This window comes from Elaeis guineensis, chromosome 16 (genome assembly GCF_000442705.2).
Source record: "Elaeis guineensis isolate ETL-2024a chromosome 16, EG11, whole genome shotgun sequence".
NCBI classification, from domain to species: Eukaryota; Viridiplantae; Streptophyta; class Magnoliopsida; order Arecales; family Arecaceae; genus Elaeis; species Elaeis guineensis.
In genome coordinates this window covers 43,926,129-43,948,282 of record NC_026008.2, presented here as the reverse complement: position 1 = coordinate 43,948,282, position 22,154 = coordinate 43,926,129, and the positions used below count along the sequence as shown (strand labels likewise).

The 22,154-nt window shown below is 36.3% G+C and overlaps 2 protein-coding genes across 2 annotated transcripts; one reads left to right on the top strand and one right to left on the bottom strand.

The window, feature by feature from the left end:
- Positions 1-5,548: 5,548 nt before the first annotated feature.
- LOC105059231 (AT-hook motif nuclear-localized protein 20-like) lies at positions 5,549-7,731 on the top strand. Its single transcript, XM_073249824.1, has 2 exons — positions 5,549-5,734; positions 6,510-7,731. The coding sequence occupies exons 1-2, from the start codon at positions 5,549-5,551 to the stop codon at positions 7,383-7,385; spliced, it is 1,062 nt and encodes a 353-aa protein (XP_073105925.1). The 3' UTR covers positions 7,386-7,731.
- Positions 7,732-15,632: 7,901 nt separating this feature from the next.
- Positions 15,633-16,181, bottom strand: LOC105059229 (uncharacterized). The gene has a single exon (XM_010942459.1). It carries the CDS (start codon positions 16,179-16,181, stop codon positions 15,633-15,635), a length of 549 nt encoding a protein of 182 aa, XP_010940761.1.
- Positions 16,182-22,154: the final 5,973 nt, after the last annotated feature.

Below are 22,154 nucleotides of genomic sequence, written 5' to 3'. Positions count from 1 at the left end.
CGTTGGCTGACCCTTGTCAACAATGAGGTGAAGGACCACATGAGGTTGTCTAACCTCATCACTATAGACGATTCTAGCTGGAGAGCATAGAAAATCACTCAACTTTTTGGGGACCTACTTACGGAGCGGATCCTTGCCATCCCAGATTTGGTGCACCCCACTTGGGATGCGAGGGTCTGGGGATGTTCCTGCTACCGAGGGTTCCCTTGAGGGATCTCTTTCATTTGTATAGACCGACGCCTCCTAAACGGATTGAGGCCGTTTGGATTTGGAGAGTTGCCACTCATCCTAGGATGATGATTTTTCTTTGAAAACTTATCTGAAATTGGCTTCCCACTCGGACACTTCTCAGAGAGAGGGGCATGGAGATTCCAACCTTGTGTCCGGTCTGTGGGATGGAGGACTAGTCTGCAGAGCATGCCATCCTGCGTTGTCCTAGGATGAGGGTCATTTGAGACAGACGGGCAGTTACGTATGGGAGATGAGCATTTATCCATGGCTGATGTCCTTAGCTTGATCCATCAAAGTATGACTGACAGGATGCCTACTATTGGTGGACGGATAGCTTATATTGCTTACCAGATTTGACTGTGGAGGAATAGCCTTGTCTTCGATAGTGAGGTAATTCCTACTCATCGGATACTGGAGAGAGCTGTCTGTTTAGCTCAAGAGTACTACCAGTTTGATACTGTCACTTCGTCCCTTGACATCCTGATCTCTGGAGCTCCCTGGCTACCCCGGCAGCGACCTATAGGGTTCTATCTATTTTCTAAGAGCCCTCACCCTCAGGATTTGTTAAGGTTAAATTTAATGGTAGTATCAGGGACGGAAGAAGCGGAGCTGGCTTTGTCATCCATAGCTCTAATGAGAGACTTTTGGCGGGTGGTGGCTTTCACCTCTTTGAGCTTTCGGTTCTAGCTGCGGAGCTTCATGCTGTTTGGGCAGATGTCACTTTTGCCAAGTAGCAACTTCATGCAGAAAGGATTTTCCTGGAGGGTATCTTTGCTATTGTCATTTCTTGGATTCAAGGAGATGTCAGGCAGCTCGAGGTTCATCTGCTTATCTGGGATGTTTGAATCTTTCTTCGTCAACCTGTTGCAGTTAGAGTCCGATATGTCTATCGGAAAGTGAATACCACGGTAGATTGGATGGCAGTTTTTGTTGCTGAGCACTCCGATGACTGACTGTGGAGATAGGATGAGGACTGTCTATTGGTCTTATAGAATTTTATGTATCTTGATCTTTTGAGCTGTTCTCGTATTAAATTAGTATGGTCAATCGTTTGTATTCAAAAAAAAAAAAAAAAATTATAAGCAAGGATCAGAGGTAATTAGCTGTCTAGCATACGGTTGCAAAATCTTTTTGTTGTATGGTGCCTTGCTGCTTCCTGGACAGGGTGCAAAGCTTGGGTGCTGCAGGTTCTTTTGCAAGCTTTGGCACTATTGCTGGACTTTTTAAAACTTTATTGTATATCATCTTAAATAAAACTGTGCATGGTTTTTTATATGCCCTTTGGTGAACATAGTTTCTTGTACTCTATTCTGCCTCACGTCCTTGGATCATTTGTTAGTGTAGGTGACGCTCTTGTTTTGACATCAAGTTACCTTGCTATAGCTAATGCTTAGACGAGGGGAAATTCTTTGTACAATGCAGATGATATAGAAAATTCAACATAAAGTATGTTATTTTATTTGATTTATCAATATAGTTATTATTTTTTAACATATATTTTATATTTATAATTTTATTTTTTTAATTTTAAATAATTAAAATATTTTTTTAAAAAAAAATTATGACATCATGTGGTATATTATAATATTCTACGTCAAATTATAACTTTCTGTACGCAGGATCATAATATGGTCAAAAAAATTATTACAATCTATGGCATATTATGATATCTTACATTAAATTATAATTTTTTACACGTATGATGTCATAATATGATCCAAAATATCATAATATGGAAGAGACATTTTTGTTCAGTCACTTTCTAACGCACATTTAATGCATGCAGTTTTATTTTTTTTCGTTTGAAAATTTTGAATAACAAAAATACCTATGCTCTTTTGAAAAAAATTATGACATGTTGTGGCATATTATGTTATCTTGTGTCAAATTATGACTTTCTGTACGTAGGATGTCATAATATGGATATAAGATATCATAATTTTTTCTAAAGAGTAAGAATATTTTCGTCATTCAAAATTTTAAATAAAAAAGATTATAAATATTAAATACGTATTGAAAAGTGATGGTTATGCAGGCCAATTTAATAAAATGGTGTGCTCCATGTCAGATTTTGTACACCACCCGCGGTGCACAAAGAATCTCTTAGATGAAAAATAGAATTGCCTCTACTTGAATCAAACATTCTTCAAGCCCCTTTCGGATCCTTGATACCAACCAAAGCATAATTTTGTTAGGGTGGCACATGTCGACTGATTAAACTTGAGTTCAGGTCTCAAACTTCTATTTTTGGACGTTATAATCCTATGATTTTGGCAGGGGTGACAAATAAAGAGGGGTTGGGCAGGCAGAGGTAGCTGCAACTCTGATGGACGTGGGAAAGATAAAAAGCTAACCCAAACAATGTTTGAATTGCACGGGACTAGATTTGCATCTTCTTTTGGAGCACATTTGCCTCTTTTCATGTGCCTCTTACCTGTACTATTGTACCATTTCAGTGACAGCACCATATATTAAGTTTGACAAAGCTTAGGTTATCCATTTCACGAAAGCTGTGCCACTAATTTATTCCGGCTGTTACCTTTCCTTTTTTTTTTTTTTTTTCCTGTTATGAGTGCGGGAGGCCAAGTGGAAATTTAAAAGTGAAGCATATGAGAGGTTCTTTAAGTTGGGGAGCCGTTGAACTTGCAAGTTGTGCCATGGACCACCATTTTTAGGAATCTCTAAATTGTATATTGTTGACATCTTCCCATGAGGCATTCCGTTCCGTAGAGCATGCTTAGCTTTGTCAGGCCATTTAGATGCTCAGAATAAATGGGTAGATGAAGGAAGCTTTAAAAAGTTTCAGTGACTAGGCTCTGATTCCTTTGGGGAGAAGATAGGATTTGCCATCTGCTCAAGTTGAATCTTTCTAAACAAAAATAAAAAGAAAAAAAAAATTGATGAAAGTATGATTTTTATCTCCTTTACTTTTATTGATTATGACAAACTAAAAGATATAGTTATATTTATAAAGGTGAGGTTTGCTTTTGCGTAATTTGTATTGGATTAGTCATGATTAGTAGAAATAAATTTAAAAATACTAAAATTCTATAAGAGATAAATTTCAATTTTTATTATCATTTGTCATTTCACCTGATTCTTTTTGGATTAGAAGATATTTTCAGTCAAAATTATTTTTGAAAAGAATTATTTGGTTTGACTAATATGTTTCAAGGTCCAAATATTGGAATTTGAACTTTATTACTAAGAGTGTGGCTCTCTTAGAGGGATGCCATATCATAGATCTTAAAATATTATTCGATTTTTTTAGAAAAAAATATCATCTAAATTGAATATTATATGATCAAATTATTATTTTTAAAAATTTGGCATATGATTCAATTTTTTGATGTGATGAATCTCACTTATAAATCTCATCCAACCCTACTTATAATAACTAAAGCAATCTATATCAAATCTGGTGAGCTTTCTGAATTAGACTTGACAAAATATTCATCTATATTTTGGGGCCAACAGTTTTGATCATTGGTGATTGCTAACTATTTATGTTTTTAGATTTTTTAGGATCTCAACATAAATATTTGTTCGAGCTAATTTATGTTTAATCTTTTAGAATAAAGACAGGGAGTTGGCTAAATGCTGTCTATTTGTATTTCATAGAGCATTTTAGGGTTTCCAACAGGTACATGCCTAACATTTTGGTCAAGATGCAACAAACTTTTGGAATTGAATGCTCAAACACACCAACCCCCGACGGTATGAGGTAGACCATCCAGAAAACATATAGAAAATTCTTATACGTTGAATACATTTCTTGTTTTAATTAAGTATGGATGCCGCAAATTACTACACTATCCTACATATGCTTGTTGAATTGAATGACAACTCAAAATTATGGTAGGTCGCATCAGTCAAAGCTTCTTAGATATCTAGGTTTATCTCCAACAGCATCAGTTAAGAATAGGCATTCAGAATACAATATAAAAACTGAGCAAAATCCTCCAGCCAAGATATATAGCTATCAGATTTTATTTTGACCCTACAACTTTGGTTCTCATTCTTTTCACCAGATTACTGCTCACCTGTTTCATGCCAACAAAAATCCTATTATGTGGCCTGAGGAAGTTGACTTAAATTGGAGGAATTGGTGCGACACAAGGAGGTAGTTGAATATTAAATTGATAGATCAGCATTGATAAGTCTAAGGAACTGTTCATCGGCATCCATTCATCAGGGCTTAACCCTCAAAAAAAAAAAAATTTCTTGTGGGCTTAGTCTTAAATGGAAGAAAACTTAATATAATTTCTTGGCCTACAAATCTGCCATGCATGTACCCATACACACAGGAAATTCCTAGAAATAACTTTGGTAGTATGTGATTCTGCTATCAAGGTTTTTTGAATACAAATTTATTTTCCAATCATATTCAGGGATCTTCCATATTGAATACTGTGTATTCATGTGATAACACTGCTACACTGAGAATGTAACTGACCTTTTTCTTTGAGAAATTACAGTAGGACCTCCCTGCTTTAAGTTGTTATGTCAATCTCTTGAATCATGATGCCTACATCCTCTTGATGATATTTGTCCAAGTTATGGCCAAATTTCTTCCCATTGAATACTTCAATCTCATTGAATAATTCTACCTCACATGTGAAATATTGCCCATAAGTTTGTGTTTTGAACTTACTGACATAGTCTTATGCATTATTTTTATAGGGATGACAAGATATAAGGGGAAGCGATTTATATAATTGGACAAGTACGATACTTATGATGCAAAAGCGTAGAAGTATCTATATTAGGTTCAAGTAAGCAATTAAATAATGCAAGCTTTGGGTTGTTCTATATAATTAGTTGTAACCAAACTAACATCAGTACTATGCAGCTGAAGTAGAACAGTACGTTACTTAAAAGAAAAAGGTTAGATAATCTAGAGTTGGGCATCTCTCCATTCACTGATTTGCAAGAATGACCAATTCCATCTGTACAGACAACTAAAATATAATGATAGCCTTCACAGAAAACTAAAACATAATTGGATGTAAGTGGAAATGATTGGTGCCATACTTTTTAATTTTCACATCAGAAACTTGAAGTCATCACTCACTAGGTTGTCTCTCTCTATCTCTCTCTCAAACAATTTTACAACTTCGCATAGATATAGATAAAGAAGTGCCTGACTAATGGTTACACTTCCTTAATTTTTTTTTTTTTTTTTTTTGAAGGCTGTGAGACAGCAAGGGCCATGAGGGTTTGCTCTGTGGAGGGTTAAAAGTAGTAGGAATTCTCGAAAGAAAGTAAACAAATTCATAGGTCCTCTGTTTTATGTGCGTGCGTGCGTGTGGTTGGGATGTCGAAGTTTCAGAATGAGACGTGCTCTCCACCTGCCCCCTGGCACGCGTTCCTACATGAAACCCTAACTTCCACCGCACTCTCCTCTACTCCTATACTTTCTCCAATGCAAGTTCATAGCACCCGCCTACCTTCTCATCACCAACATCTCGCCTCACCAACCCAAACTGTAAAGAGGAAAAGGGTTTTCTCTAAACAATACAACAAAACTCTCTCTCTCTCTCTCTCTCTCTCTCTCTCTCTGTGGGTTACTTTCTGACGTCCACTTGACTTTTTTTTTTTTTTTAAAGCTTGAACAGTATCAGAGATAAGATTGCCCTTCTCTTTCACCGAGTCCGGTCATCTGCAGTGCATGTATTGCACTGCAAAAGATTTTGCATGTTTGGATGGGCGATACATTGCCCATCTTAACAACGAATGGCTGTTGCTCAATGCTCCTTACGTTGTTGTACCAAACATGGCTGGCATGGCATGCCACTAACTGTGGATTGCCCGGTGGGCGACAACCGTTCATTTCCAAGATAGAGGACGTGTCGCCCATTCAGATGTGCAAAGCCCTCTGTGATGCAAGACACACATTGCATAGGATCCTTCCAACACCGTCTCCTAGAAATATAATAATAGTTGCCCAAAAATATTAAAGAAAAACAGTCCTTTTCCTTGGTCTCCCATAATGGTAGCTCTTTCTAGCTGTTTAAACTTCTTTTCCATGATACAAGGCATAGACAATAAACCTTCTCTTCTTCCTCTTAGCTCTTCCTCCTGAAGTTATCCAACACACCATAGCTAATAATTAAAGCTCCCTTTTCTCTTCTTCCTCCATGTTTTCTCCAGGGGGCTTTCTTAATTTCCTCAATATTTGATTCATGTCCATATGCTTAGAGTGATGAAAGCCAGATTAGGAGGAGAAGGAAAATAAAAATAAAGGAAATATAGAGGACTATTAAAGTCCCTATAAGAGGAGGAGGAAGAAAAGAAGAAGAGGAAGAAGAAGAAGAAGAAGAAGAAGGGATTCTTCTCTGTATACCGGCAAGCTGGCGAACCATTGGTGGTCTGGCCACCTGGGCCTCCCTGGAGCCGAACCGGTCTCCATCTCCCCCGGTGCCAATAACCAGGAGACACCCCCGAAAGAAGGTGATCCTAGCGGCTGCGCCACTGCTCCCAACGATGACGAGGAGAGGGAGAACAGCGGCGAGCCAAAGGAGGGCGCCATCGTGGCCAGCAGCCGCAGGCCCCGTGGCCGCCCTCCGGGTTCCAAGAACAAGCCCAAGCCCCCCATCTTCGTCACCCGGGACAGCCCCAACTCCCTCCACAGCCACGTCATGGAGGTCGCAGGTGGTGCCGATGTCGCCGACTCCATCGCCCAGTTTGCCCGCCGCCGCCAGCGCGGCGTCTGCGTGCTCAGCGGCGCCGGCGTAGTCGCCAACGTAGGGCTCCGCCAACCGGCTGCTCCGGGTGCTGTGGTTGCCCTCCATGGCCGCTTCGAGATCCTGTCCCTCACGGGGACGTTCCTGCCGGGACCTTCACCACCGGGGTCTACCGGGCTGACGGTCTACCTCGCCGGCGGGCAGGGGCAGGTGGTGGGGGGCAGTGTCGTGGGCCCCTTGATTGCTGCAGGGTCCGTTATGGTGGTCGCATCGACGTTCGCAAACGCATCCTATGAGAGACTGCCATTAGAGGAGGAGGAGGGGCCAGGGCAGCTGCCAGGCGGGTCGGCGCTGGGGATGGCTGGAGGCAGTGGCCATGGTGGCCTTCCTGACCCCTCGGCTCTGCCCATCTTCAATTTGGGCCACGACGCCTTCGCATGGGCTCATGCGCGGCCGCCGCCGTACTGAGGGAAGGAGACGGAGCTGACAAGGGAGGAAGCATGAATTATTGGAGGAGGAATGGAGTCATGGCCATCAACACATGTTGGTGAATGGAGTGCTCGGGGTGAGGTAGCTCTTATTTATGTTTTATTAAGAAATAGTCTGTAGATGTGGTATTTAAGTGCTGATCTTTAAGAAGTCTTGTAGTCTTAACAAAATGCTCAAAGCAAAATGATCTGTCATGATTGTTTGGAGATTTTGTTTGCGATGAAGGGGATTGTAGGCTACATTAAGAAAAGTTCTCTAAAGCCTTAAATTGTGTTGTTGGTCAGTCTGATATGATTTCTGATCCCCCTTAGAGTTTTACTTCTGCTACAAAGAGTAGATGCAACATTCATCTGACTAAACCCAACAAGTTCAAAGTATGTTTGGGTATACGAAAGATCTCCTTTTGATCAACTCATGCTTCAGACCTTCAGGTGCTTTTGTTCAACCTATTTCCTTCGTTTTCTCTATTTGTTTTTGAAAGGATGACCAATTTATAAAGAATGAATAACACATAGGTTATTTTGGAATTTCAAGTATAGAAAAGGTATCCCAAGGTCTTCCAAATATTCTTTTTCTTTCTCTTTATCCAAACTAGACTGATAAAATCCACTCGAAAAACTAGCTAGACTGATAAAATATTAGGGATTGTTAATCTGCATGGTAGCTGATTGAAGCATATACAAGGCTAGTTCTTTTTCAACATGATATACTCCGTCGTTTTGTCCAAATAGAATAACATAGATTTGCTTCTTCAACCCCGGCCGGTGGCCTTAAGTAGAAATATCTCAATAATGCATCAGGCTGAGTTAACCATACCTTAATTTTCTTGAAAAAGTAACCTCCAGCATATGTTGTTGAGAATAGTATTACACTGTACATAAAGCAGTCTTAAGCAAACAACTTGCAGTACATTGTATTGGCAAGGCAGAGACACAGATAATCAAGTCAAATATGAATGTATAGTGAGGATGGCCAATGGCTGGAAATATCCTATGAATTATGTTGTAACAAATGCAACATAAAAAATACATGCTTTTCGCAAGCCCTAACTTTATGGAATTAACTTCCAACTAGTAAGAATCTGTATATTCCCTTTGCCAGTGATGCAACATATATACATAGGATGGCTACCCCCACACATGGTTCAGAATTCAAGCTACATCTCAACAATCACAAACTGAAAATGATATTATAGAAGTTGATGTCGAATAAGGTGAAAATATTTGTTGTCTTTTTTCAACCTTTTCTGGAGAAATATTTTTTTACCTGGTTTTAATTGATAATAAATTAATAAGATAAAGACATGGTTAGCTTAGTGAACGGAAACTGGCTTAGTTTCTTCCTACTGATGAGGTGTGATATATATATATATATATATATATATATTGAGTATCAGCTGCCAATATATGCTCCTAAATGAAACAAAGCAGTGGTCAAATCTGCATAAAGATTGCAAAGTTGTCCTCATTTTCAGTTATAGTTCACTCCAGAAAGACAAAATCCAATCCTAAAAGTTGCCATGATGATTCTATTATTGACCTTTCTTATTAGTCTAATGCTTTCTGTTTGATGTCCTGATGTTTTAAACACTGCATACAATTCATGACTGCACATTCCAAAGAAAGCTTGGTCAATTTATTTACATCATTTTGAATTATTTCTCATATATGATAACAATTTTTAGGCCAATATCCAATCACGTCGATGTGCTTTAAAAGATTAAGTTAAAGGTATCAGGTTCTGTGCTGTAGGGCAAAAAGGAACTCTACTCCTCAAACTGCTCATATATTTTGTTTGCCGTTATTTCTGGACTTGTTTAAGTTCGAAGTCTGCCTTGTCCACCTCTTAAGGAGTCATCTATTATCTACAGGTTTTGATCTTTCTTTGGATTTAATATATGGTGCTCCGTCTCAATACTTCTTTCGATGAGTGAAATCTCTTGTTTTGTTGTTTCATCTTTGAAACCTGATTATATGTAATTTTTTTCTGAAATAATATTCTCCAGACAGCCTTATGTAATAATTAAGATGTTAAGAGTTTTGTTTCGAGCTCATTTCTTTTCAAGGTCTTGGAGCTTCCAGAGACCTATCAGTATTTTGACAACTTTATGCAACCTAGTCTTCATTCCAAAATGAAAGCCAACACCTTTAATCTGTAGTATATAAGACGTCAATTGTATTATCTTAATTTGTTTAAGTATCCAAAAATGTGCTGTCATTACCACTCCTTTATAATTTGACTTTTTTGCAATCTGCCAAGAAGGCCAAGACTTGGAAGCATGCAAGATTAAGCTTTTTCCATGCTTGGAGTCCAAAATCGTGTAGCATAAAATCTTAGTAGTCAGTAAGGCTTCTCAGAGTTGCATTGAATCTATGTTCCACAAGCAATATATAAAAGTATCAACGAATTGCCAATTACTTCCCGTTGACTACAAATTAATACCCCAACTCCTCCATAATGCAGTTCTCATTCTTCTCCCTTGCTTTAAAAACTGCTGATCTTAGACACATTCAAAATGATTTTTGTTAGTACTGATGGTTGTTGGCTAGGTTAATGTCCATCAAATTTATTGACTTTAATGAGAACATGTTTTGTTTTCTTCTTAAGTACTGCTTCACAAGTTAAAATTATTTTAAGGTTGTTGGAACATGGAAAGTAACATCAAATCTTGTTGATTGATAGATTATGATCAGTTTATTTCCGGGAGGGAAAGGAACATTGCTTGACTTTCTTGACCCAAATCTAACATGGCATGAAGAACATGTTTAGTGCCAGTCTTCTTTGAGATGATTTCCTGACCAACGGTTGTCTAACTGGGTTGCCATGTGCTACACTGGTGACAAAAGGCGCAATCCCCAACTCATGACAACTAAATTTCTGCGCATACCAAGTAGGGTTTGATGCTGTACGGGTATTGAATAGGTTAATTTTTACATGATAAACTAATTATAGGTTAGTGTGTCCAATAATCAATAAACTAATTCCGTGTTCATTTTCTGAAGATTGACTGTCCCCTTCTTTCCCTACAATTTGATACTTGAAAAAGAAAAATAATAATAATCTTCCAAAACCTAACGAGGTTTATCTTATAATAATTTATCACTAAAACATCGAACTTTTAAGCATAACTATATTTAATTCTTGGGCATTGGAATAGTTCAATTAAACATCGAACTTTAGGCATAACCATATATATTTAATTCTTGGGCATTAGAATAGTTCAAATTCATGGGTCAATCTTGTAGACTTATCTTGCAGGTTTTTCACAATGACTAGGTAGCATCGGTTACCCTCAGGAAGACTTGGTAGCATCTGTATAGAAAATTATTCTAAACTTAAAATGAAAAAAATTATATCTTATGGAAGTACATTTAGATGGTCTTTTCCGATTGCTAGGTAAGCTGGGTCAAATCCAAAGATGTCAATATTGCATACATTTCAAAACTTGAGGCTAAGAATATAGGAGGGGTTTGATTTTTCAGAATCCCAAGATGATGTCCAAAGGACTAACTAGATTAAAGAGTCATTGCTTTATTTTGCTTTCCTATATACGATTTAAATTTCCATCTTTGATTGAACTGTCGGTAACAGTTATCAATCATAATTGGTATGATCAATTCTATCCTTTGCAATCCCACATGTTCCCTTCCTAACAAGCATTTCTTTATTGGGTGAACGTTGGAGTCCTTTTTTTCCATCTTTAATGCAAGCAATGTCAGAATTTGATGACTGAAAACTTACTTTTCACTAGAGTCTCCTATCGATTGTTCAGCTACCACTCGAAGAATAAATTAAAGCATGAAGAATGACTCTTCACATGGATTAAGCATAAAGTACTCCTACACAGCTTATTTTATGGGAAGGCAGTGCAAGTTGTGTCAAAAATAGTAAAGCCTCAAATCCATGAACTCTATCGGAAAGATATGTTGCACCCATTAAATAACTCCATCTCAAGGCTCACGAAATAGAGAAATTATTAGATGAACTAGGTCCAGTAAACCGGTCCAATAGTTACATACCATATTACCTCTTTGTATTTAAAATATTCAAGATTTTTAAAAAAAATAAGCATTCATCTTGCACACTTCGAGATTTGGACTGGTCCAATGGAACTGGTTCTTCTAATAATTTCTCCACGAAATGATGTTTTTTCATTCTATATTTCTTGTGATTCCAAGGTTATGGTCGTAATCAATCACTTTCAATATCTCGTGGATCAAATAAAACCATGAAAAGAATCCACTAAGCATGCATTAATAATCCATATTGAAACCATCAGTGACATATAGGAAGGGGACCATCTCTAACACTAGCTTACCAGCTTAGCTCTCTGAAATTAAAAAAAAAATGAGGGAAGTGCGGACCACCGGATTTTATCGTGTTTAAAAGATTCTTATGATATAAAATTAGAGCCAACAATGGGTTGGAAGCCTCTAGGTTCCTAGTTCAAACACTCAATGAAGCTGGAGTACATCCACTAGAATGTCTTTTGAAGCGAACATCTGCTAGATTGTTAATGGATACGTTTATTTAGCAAATGATTCTAATTTCGGTGGTCTAAGTATCTAGATTTTAAGTAGTAACTTCATTTTCAGAGCTGTGGGGCTCAGTCGTATTCTAAAATCCAGTTCTGACTTCCCCTTGGAAGAATTCATGTGATGATGGAAACCACCAACCAATTAATTATTAATTAATTCATCCATGTCCTGGAATTTTAATATGCTGAGTACAAAGACTTCATTGAGGTGCGCAGTCTTTCTACAGTAGACTGCCTTTATGAGATGTCTGATAGGGTTTCCCTAAAGCATTTTGCCCCAAGGGAGCAAATTCTTCAAGTGCATTTAAGCATAATGATTTAGAATTATTTTGCACGCTCTTTAACAAGCTTAAAATAGAGTGTTGGCATGCTACATGGGGCACCAAAGGAGATAGTTAGACCACAACCAGAATAACGTGATTGGCTTTTGTAAAAATCTTGAACCTAAAATTCTTAACCCATTTGGTGATCTAAATGAGATCATCACGATGATCTTAGATCACAGATGATTCTTCTTTTGAGATAATTTAATTCCTAATAATCTAACATCACCAAGTTTGATATGCTATATGCTAGTGATAAAAAATCTGTGGATATCCATAAGTAATTTATTTAGTATTTTATAAAAATTCAAAATCTCTGATCATATAATACTAAAATTATCCTTAATAAATTCCATAAAATTATTTGTTAATCTTATAAAAATATATTCATTCTTACTATAAAATTAATATTTTTATTTATACTTAATATATTATTATTTTAATACTAATATTTTTTGGATTAGAAAAATAAGGCAAATAGAAATAATACATTAAATAATTTTTTAATACAAATATAAAGTACAATAATATATTTTTATTATAATTTTAAAATATAATAAAATAATGATATGATTAATAATATAATATATGTCATAAATACTACATATCGATATCGATATAATATAATATATAATATTTAAATAATATATTAATGTCTATTTATAATTTTTCTAGTTAAATTGAGGGATATTTTTATCCTAAATTTCAATTCAAGGTTACTATTTTAGAGTGATCTTGGATACTTATCTTCAAGAATGGATTTTCTATGATCAGATTAAGTAATTATTTAAGGAGTACCAGAGATGACTTGTGATCACTATCATACAGTATCATTATGGTGCAACCAAATATGATCATTTTGTCTCCTCCATCAATATCATATTTGATCTTTGGGCATACCCCCCCTCATTTGAGCAAGCACGCATACTTCGGCATTATTAATAGAACTTTGTCTACATTCTATTAACAACATTGGAATGGAGCCATTATTAAATAGAACTCTATGCATAAACATGCCTTTACAAGTACACAACTCTCCTTGTTATATCACTAGTATGGTGAATTATATGTAGAGCTTATAATCAACTAATTCTAAAGGAGCTACATCATTACATTCAACATATGTTTTGTACCTTTTTAAAGGACCTAGACCTTATGGAGACTGAAATCCCTACTCAGCTGAAATGCATGTTTACAAGAGGGACATGAAATCCAGCCATACGGCCCTTCACCCCTAATCGAGATTTCCTAGCAGCGGTTCATTTCCTTTGTTGTTTATGTAGAAAAAAAAAAATATTAATGTGATTTACCCTGCACTGAATCAAGCATTTCCTTGGGAACACATTTCCTTTTGTAGGGAGAGATGTATAATATCTAGTTGACCACTGCTATATCGGAAAGTAGACCACAGGCCAGCCCATTTATATACCCCAAACTCGAGCGCATAAGGATAATCCGAGCCGAGGGGACCAAGACCCATTTAAAAGATCTTCAGGCCCAGAGGTTCCAGTAGCCGTCTTAGACTCAGGTTATTAATGTAATCCATATGGCTCTAATTTTATTGCATGTTAGCCGGAGTCTACTCATTACGGTATTGGCTCGTCTTCCTGATGAACACCCAATAACACTAACCTCTAATTTTATGAAACTAAGTTGATTAAATAGAAACTAAAGAGCAGCATATATTTTGTGAAAGTTGCTAATCAGGATAAACCAGCCAATAACCTGTATGGTTGGCTAATGGGAAAGTTCATGGAGCAGCTGCCAATCATACTGATATCAACTTCTAATGATCAGTAGTGTTGGACACTCAAAATTATTCTCATCCAAGTGCTCGCCAGGGGATTGGATAGAGAACCGATATAAAGCCCCATAGAATCACTAATCACAAGTCTAATGGAAGTTTGTGATATTCTCAAATGACAATTAAAAGGGCATGAGCGAATTCCCACATATTGTTTGATACTACAACTTGTCATCAGCAATTGTAGGAAAGTAAAATGCATTACAATTCATTTGTGTATTCAGTTTTTTTTGTTCACGGGTGGATGTCCGTATTTGGCAGGCTCATCAATAGAAGACTTTGTCGAGTGCAGGTCCATTACAATTTTCATCGAGCTAGTCCTCTGCGACTGTCAGATTGGCACTTTGCCTTCTGAACAGATGAAAATCTATCGACCGCCGCTCGACAATCTTTATTCATCACGGTCGATATCTCCTCATCGACCGACCATTCTCGACTGACCATCTATGCATCGTTAAGCAAATTCGATGGTGGTACAAAGCGACCAACTCTTGATCATCGCCGACCAATTTTCATCACCATAATAATCAGTTGATCACTCGATTCAAAATACGACGTCAACCAGGCAACAGCTGTCGCTGGACTAATAAGACTGCCACAATCGCCACACCCCGAAAACTTCGAGCGATAGCCTTGCACCCTGCGAATCGTGGGATCATACCAACCAACTTGCCAATTGAAGCTCCACCTCTCCATCTATAAAGGAGATTTAAAAAAAATTTCAAAAAGTTACGTCATTACTCTGCCTCTCGTGCTCTTCTTTTTATTGGACAGGAATTCTAAGTTGAGCGTCGGAAGGTCCTCGCCGAAGCAACCTTCAGTCAGAATTTTTGTATAAATCACGACCTCGAGAGATCCATTTCATCGTCAACTCCAGCATCTCGATGCCGTACAAATTCTCTCACCAACACTTAATTAGCGAGGAGATCCTTTGCGTAAATCATTTCTCGGTGATAGTGTCCAATTTGTTCATATGTGTGAGGATTTAATCCAAAGAAAGTTAGCATTTATTACAATCATTGTTTAACAGATGAGCACCAAAATATTTCAGAGAAACACTTGCACTACCCATCCCACCCTCTGAAATATGAGAAGTTACAGAAAAAATATTGAAATCCAAATCATTGAAGCAATGAGACCTTCCGTTGCAACTTCATAACGTTTCCTAAGCTTGCTTGAAGCATCTACCAATGACAAAATATTTTTTCAACATATATATTAATCTCTGCTTGCTTCCAGCCTGCTTAACAGGTTTCCGATCTCAAAGAGCACATACTTTACAAACGAAAGCAATTGAACAACAAATTAAATGCCTTCGGATTTATGTGTCTCGTGTCCACCGATCATTTAACATTTCCATTACTAAGGTCATTCAGTTTTAAACATTATCATCACTAACCTCAGCTCTCATTCATTCATCAGAAGTGATAATGGAAGGTACATATTTTTTCCTTGGCACCACGCTGTCATCAACTTCTCTTGTTCTGCCGTTATTTCCAAGTGAAGAAACAACACCAACTTTATAATAAAACAAATTGCACTATATCGAATCAAAATACTCTTTATGACCGGGCTTCTGGCTCATGACCAAGTCGGAGTTCCAAATCCAGTTCTTTTTCCTCGCCATCCATCTTCCTCTCTTCTCTATACTCCACAGCTTCATCACCACCACGAGATTTTAAATCCGGATGCAACTCCTCACCAAAAAGACTCAGCTCTTGTGGCCTTCTTGAATGATCATCCTCATCACTGGGCAATTTCACCTCACGATTCGAAGATGCTGATGCTGGGAAGTACATGGCATAATTCCTCAGCGACTCGGAGAACGGTGGATAACTGGACTGATGGCTAGGGATCAAGTACTGAGATCCACATCTCTCAGAGCCTTCACCGGGCTCTTCAGTAGCTGAAGAGATCGCCGTCGGCCGCATCCTGGCTCGGTCCTTTCGGTGGATGTTCATGTGGCCGCCCAAGGCTTGTGGAGTGGAGAAGCCTCTCTTGCAGAAGATGCACCCATAGAACCTCCTGGCCCTGGCATCACCATCCACTTGCTCCGAAGATTCTGGATCATCGACTGATGCCTTTGATTCCTTGTTTTCACCAGCTTCCATGGTAGGAGTTATCTTCGATCCTTCATAATTAGCAAGACAGTGGAACTGCATATTAATAGAAGTAAAAGTGATGGATCAAATGAGAAGAAGAGATGTGAGGAAAGGGGTTAGGGTTGAGACTGTCTCAAGAAGGATGGAGGTCTGGCTGAGTGAAGGAAGTGGACAAGACTCACTGCTATCGTATCTCGGTCAGAAGTGAAGAAGATACTGTTGAGAGGACACGGTTTTGATCTGGTAAGGCCGATACGATAAATATACTGTTTTGTGGCCGGGCTTGGTGCTATTTTTTTTGAAAAAAAAATTTATAATCGGGTCAAGAAAAAAATTATGATTGAACTATCATCATCTACAATATATATATATTAAAATATTTATTCAAAAAAGATGATTATGTAATATTTATTTAAACTATTTAAATATCTTTAAAATTTATCCATTTCTCTTTTTTTAGTATTTTAATGTTTGCGTGTAAGCGCGCGACTACCCATCTTTTGATGGATATTTTTGAAGCATGTCCGATCATAATTTCTTTCATAATCGATTCGACTATAAAAATTTTATCTATTTTTCTTTCTTCGAATTATTGACTTGTTATCTAAAGTTCTTTCGATGACTTTAGCTCTCGTAGCTTTCAGCCGGATCCTTGACATCCAAGGTTAGTAGCATTTTTCACATCAAAATTATATATGGATAACTTTTAGGGCCCTTGCAGACCTTGTCAACCTAGATATTCCACGCCAGCATGCTGTCTTATTAAGCAATAGGATTAGTCAACTCTATCATTTATAGTTCGTAGATGGTTGATGACCTAGATAAGAAGTAACATAATTGTGTATTTGCATATCGGTTTAACCCATGAGATGCAGTAAGAAATTCCAAGTTAGGCTACCATGCAGTATCTTGGAGACATTAACGTAAGATCCGAAGAATAACTCTGTTGACCGAGTCTAGGAGATGAGCGTACGTCCATGGAATATATTCATTAGTCATGTACACAAAAGTTGCAACAGAGAACAACTTGAGTCTTCCATCTAGTTGAGCGGTATTATAAATATTTGGCAGGTTTTGAATCTTAACATGCCACGTAGCATGTATAAATCCATGAACACGATGTTAAGAAGGCATAGTAGTTCAGTGCTCCGTCTTTAACATCATCGGCCTTGAGTAAGAAAATACAGCTAGCTATTACATTTTCCCCATTTGAAAAGTTTAGTGTTTAACAAGCAAAGGTCAGAAAATAAAACCCATAATATTGACAGATCGCGAGATGAACTGTTTTCAACGGCACACAATGAGGCTGATTGTTGAATTACACTGCAAAGGAAACGTCATCTTGGACCACTTGATTGTAGGTGCAGGCATTTCATGAGTTCCCTTCCATTTAGTGTGATACATCTAGTGATGAGCTGATGCTTTCTACAAAACACAACATGCCACCAAGTCTTAATCTAGAAAACCTAGGCTCATGACATACAGATCAATGGCTTCCACAAGTTTTTTATTCGTTGAGTCATGGAAGTTGTTGGTGTAGTTTCCTTTTTTCAGGACAACTGGAGAGAGATTAGAGTCTAATTTCTACCAGACTTGTCCCCCAAGGAAATCATAAAGTACTTGGAAATTGGAGAGGGCAAGCACGAAACCATGGCCATAGCTTTTGATGGGAAGGAATGGGTAAACCATGGAGAAATGGCACTGGATATTGAGTAATTTTTTGTACATCACATGTAGTATAGAAAAAATATACCGCTCCATCTGATTGGGTCACATAGCCACCGCTTTCCAATATACATTTAATGCCTACAATTTTACTTTTTCATTTGAAATTTTGAATGACGAAAATATACCTCTTCTTCTGAAAAAATTATGACATCTTGTGATCATATTATGACATCCTGCGGTCAAATTATGACTTCTTGTTCATAATTTGGCCACAGGATGTTATAAAAAAAGGAAAGATATATTCGTCATTTTAAAATTTCATAAATTTTCAATGATAAAAATATCCTTTCCTCTTTATGACTTCTGAAAAAAAAAATTATGACTTTCTGTATACAGAAAGTTATAAGTTGACCGCAGGATGTCACAATTTTTTCAGAATAGGAGGAATATTTTTGTGATTCAAAATTTTTAAATGAAAAAATAGAACTGTAGACATTAAATGCGTATTGAAAAGCGATGGCTACGTGTTTTAAGATGATTGGATAGTGTACTTTATGTCATTTTTATTGCACCGCACATGGTGCACAAAGATTTCTATTTAAGATTTTTTAGGCTGCCTGGCTCTAAGTTACAGGCCCAACAAGATTTCAGATGAAGCCCACACTACACTAAAAAGGCCAGTGCATTATCCTCAGAATTTGGCTATGCATGTGCATTTAAATACAAATGCTCTTCAGTTTTTTGTTCACTCGAGTGCTAAAGAGGAAAAAAAAAAAAAGACTAGTATATCCATCAATAAGGCTATGCATGTGTCACTTGTGAAAACCCCTAGACGATTGATTGCCCAAGAAAAGAAAACCCTAAATGGTTGATGCCAGGTCGTGGTTTTAAAATACTAATCTCTATGATTGAAAATAGATAAGATACTTACATTGAGGCACTTGTGCGTGTTTTTGAACAGATCTAAAAGATTTTTACTTCAAAACTTTTTTTGTTATTGTTACACTTCACTATAGTTTAATAATATATGAACTTTGCATGCATTAAGTATGATGAGTCTTGTTCAAAATATACTGACTTCTTATAATGAATTGAAAATCTAAAGGTCATATAAGGTCCATGAATTTACCGCCACTATAAAGAAAACTTTAGGCAAAAATACCAAGCAAAGAACGAACCAAGACTTGTTATGTTAATATTTTGATATTGCTTTTGTGGAAAATAAAACATACATTGAAATGGCCAAAATAAAGGAAGAACAAAATAAATAATATGCTACATAATATACTATAGTAGATTTGATAATGTGGTCCATAGTCTATGTATTTATGCATCTATATCATGGGGACACTGATCAAATTATCATGTAAATTTAGTGTTCATATGGGCTATCGATACTGGTTTCTAAATTTTCTTGATTTTTTCAAATCTTTCATTCTTTTTTTGAAACCTATATATTAGAGAGTTAGTAAAACTCCGATTAGATGTTTTGTTAAATTGAATTTGATTAACACTAATTACATCTTAAGTAAATATTATTATTTGAATTTAATTCATATTCTAATCAATTTCAAATATACAAGACAAGCTCAAGTCCTAAATGTACAAATAAAACTTTAAATACAAACATCTAATCTATGTTGAACATTTTATCTATATAGAAAAACATGTGATGCTTGTTCCAACAGATTTAATGTGCTGTGAGACATCAGAGTTATTTTGTGAGCATGAAGAATGTAGGTAGTTTAAGTAATTATGAGCATCATATTTTGCAAATGTAGTTTGGTTCCGCAATAAATTGGGGTAAACATACTATGGTGATTAGATCACAATAAATTGGGGTAAACATACTCCTGTTTTGCTGTTTATCTATTTCTATTTTTTTATATAATTTTTATGATGAATTCTCGTATTCACTTTCTCTTTTTCGAAGCTTAATATTGATTTTGGTTTTTACATATTTTCTTTTATTGTTGTAGTTTTTTATTCATGAAGCAAAATGAAGAAAGGTGGACAAATTTGTTGATGATTTTTTTTTCTAAATTGAAGTATACTAGATTGTATGACCGATTAGATAAAACCTTCTTGTAGTTTTGTTTTTTAAATTTAATGAGAATACTTAAAGTTTACTCTAACCAATTATAAAGAGCAAAAAAATGCCCGTCTAGTATTTTATTAGAGTAAACTTAACCACCGACATTTTAATAAAAAAAATACATTATCTACATGCATTTGTGTAAAAATTCTTTTAATTTATAATTTTGAAGATATATTTTTGATATGTGCCATGTGTGGGGTAAACAACTTTGTTATTATTTGGAACATTTTTTGTATTGGGCAACACAAAAAATACATATGGAGATAAATGGTAGTTCATGACTCAACATTGAACCTGCAGCCGTACACACATGCTTTTACGTGGTGATTTTTGTGTTATGACTGGCTATGCATGGGGCGTCTGGCCCATGTGCGGGAGTGGGGCCCATGCTTGACTCAAGCAGCGGCCCGTCCAACGACCAAAAGCCAGGGCACATGGGTGGGCATAGAAGCCCTTGCAATAAAATTAAGATAAATTCCTTGTACACTGCATTTGTAAAAAAAAATATTATTTAATTATTATTTTTTAATATATATTTAATATTTATAATTTTAATTTTTTTAATTTAAAATTTTAAATGATGAAAATATTTTTTTTCTTCTAAAAAATTTATGACATCCTATATCAATATTACGATATCCTGTAGTAAAATTATCACTTTGGATGCAATAATTTTTTCATAAGGTATCATAATTTTTATTAAAATATTTTTATTATTTAAAATTTTTATAAAATTTTTAATATATAAAAAAAAATTAAATTAATAATATTAATAGTTATTATAATAATTTTTAGATAAGATTTATTAGAATATATATGAATAATGATATTTTTTCACATCAGGTGATGACCAAATTCTATATCAATTAAAATATTTTAATTCTGTCAATAATTATCTTGACATAAGGTGGATGTAATTAGAGGTGGGTATTGGGCTGGACTGGCCCATGGCACGAACTGGATCTTGCCTGACATGGCCTGCCAAGTACTATAGCGGGCCGTGTTAAGACAAATCCCAATATTAGGGGTTAGGTTAGGTTGGGAGTTTGGTGGCTCGTGGCTCAAGCTCGACACAGCACATATCCAGGCCCGACACAATCCACGTGCTAGCCCATATGGGCCATACCTTGGCATAGCTCGTATTTAGCACAGTCCATTTGGCACAGGGTGTTTTTAAAATTTTTATTTTAAAAAATAATTTTTATAAAATAAAATAGGTTAGGAACTTGGGGGATAAATAAAAAAATAGGAGATATTAAATTTTTTTGTAAAAATAAAAACTACTTTGTAATGGTGGAGGATTTGGTATGAACCCCTACTGGTTTATTAATATAAATCAAAATTATATAAAAGAGGGAGGGGGAATAGGTCCGACCTTCAAAATATAATGAGGAGACAGAATAAAATAGAGTTAACTCATCGTAACAAATAAGAAGTAAAAGTGTATAATTTTAAAAAAATAAGAATTAAAAATAAATCTTACTAATTATCTATGCCGTTTGTGTCATTTCTATTTCATGAATAATAGACATTAAAATATCATCATATCTATATTGTGTAACTTAACCACAAATTATATATATACTTGTTATAAAAATGCATAAGAGGTTGAAAAATAAACATTAAAAAGAGTATTTGGTCATTTTCTAAATATAGCCGTTATAACTCAAAAAAATAATAATAAAAGATTTTAACCAGTACGGGCCGGGCCTGGCTTGTAACGGCTTTAAACGGACCGTGCCAAGCATGGCCTGTAATTGCCTTGAACGGATCGTGCCAAGCATGATCTGTTTAGGTTGAGTTTTTTTAAAAAAAAGAAAAAAATAAAAGGATCAGGACATCAGGCCTACGGGCCTGACGAACTAGCACGGCTCGCCAGGCCTCGAGCCTAGGACCATGCTAGGTCATGATTTAGTGTAATCGGGCCGTGCCTGGCAAGGCCCATTTGGTCCATGGCCCGATCGGCCTGGGCCGGGCCGTGCCAGGTACGGCTCGTGCCCAAGTCTAGATATAATTTTGTTCCAGCAAAAAAAAAAAGCTTGGTCCAAACAATAATACTTTTGAGAAATTCTTTGTGCATCATGTGTGGTGTAAAAAATTTGATGTGGAGCACACCACTTTATATAATTAGTTTATGTAGTTACTACTTTTTAATGCATATTTAATACTTACAGTTCCATTTTTTCATTTAAAAATTTTGTATGATGAAAATATTC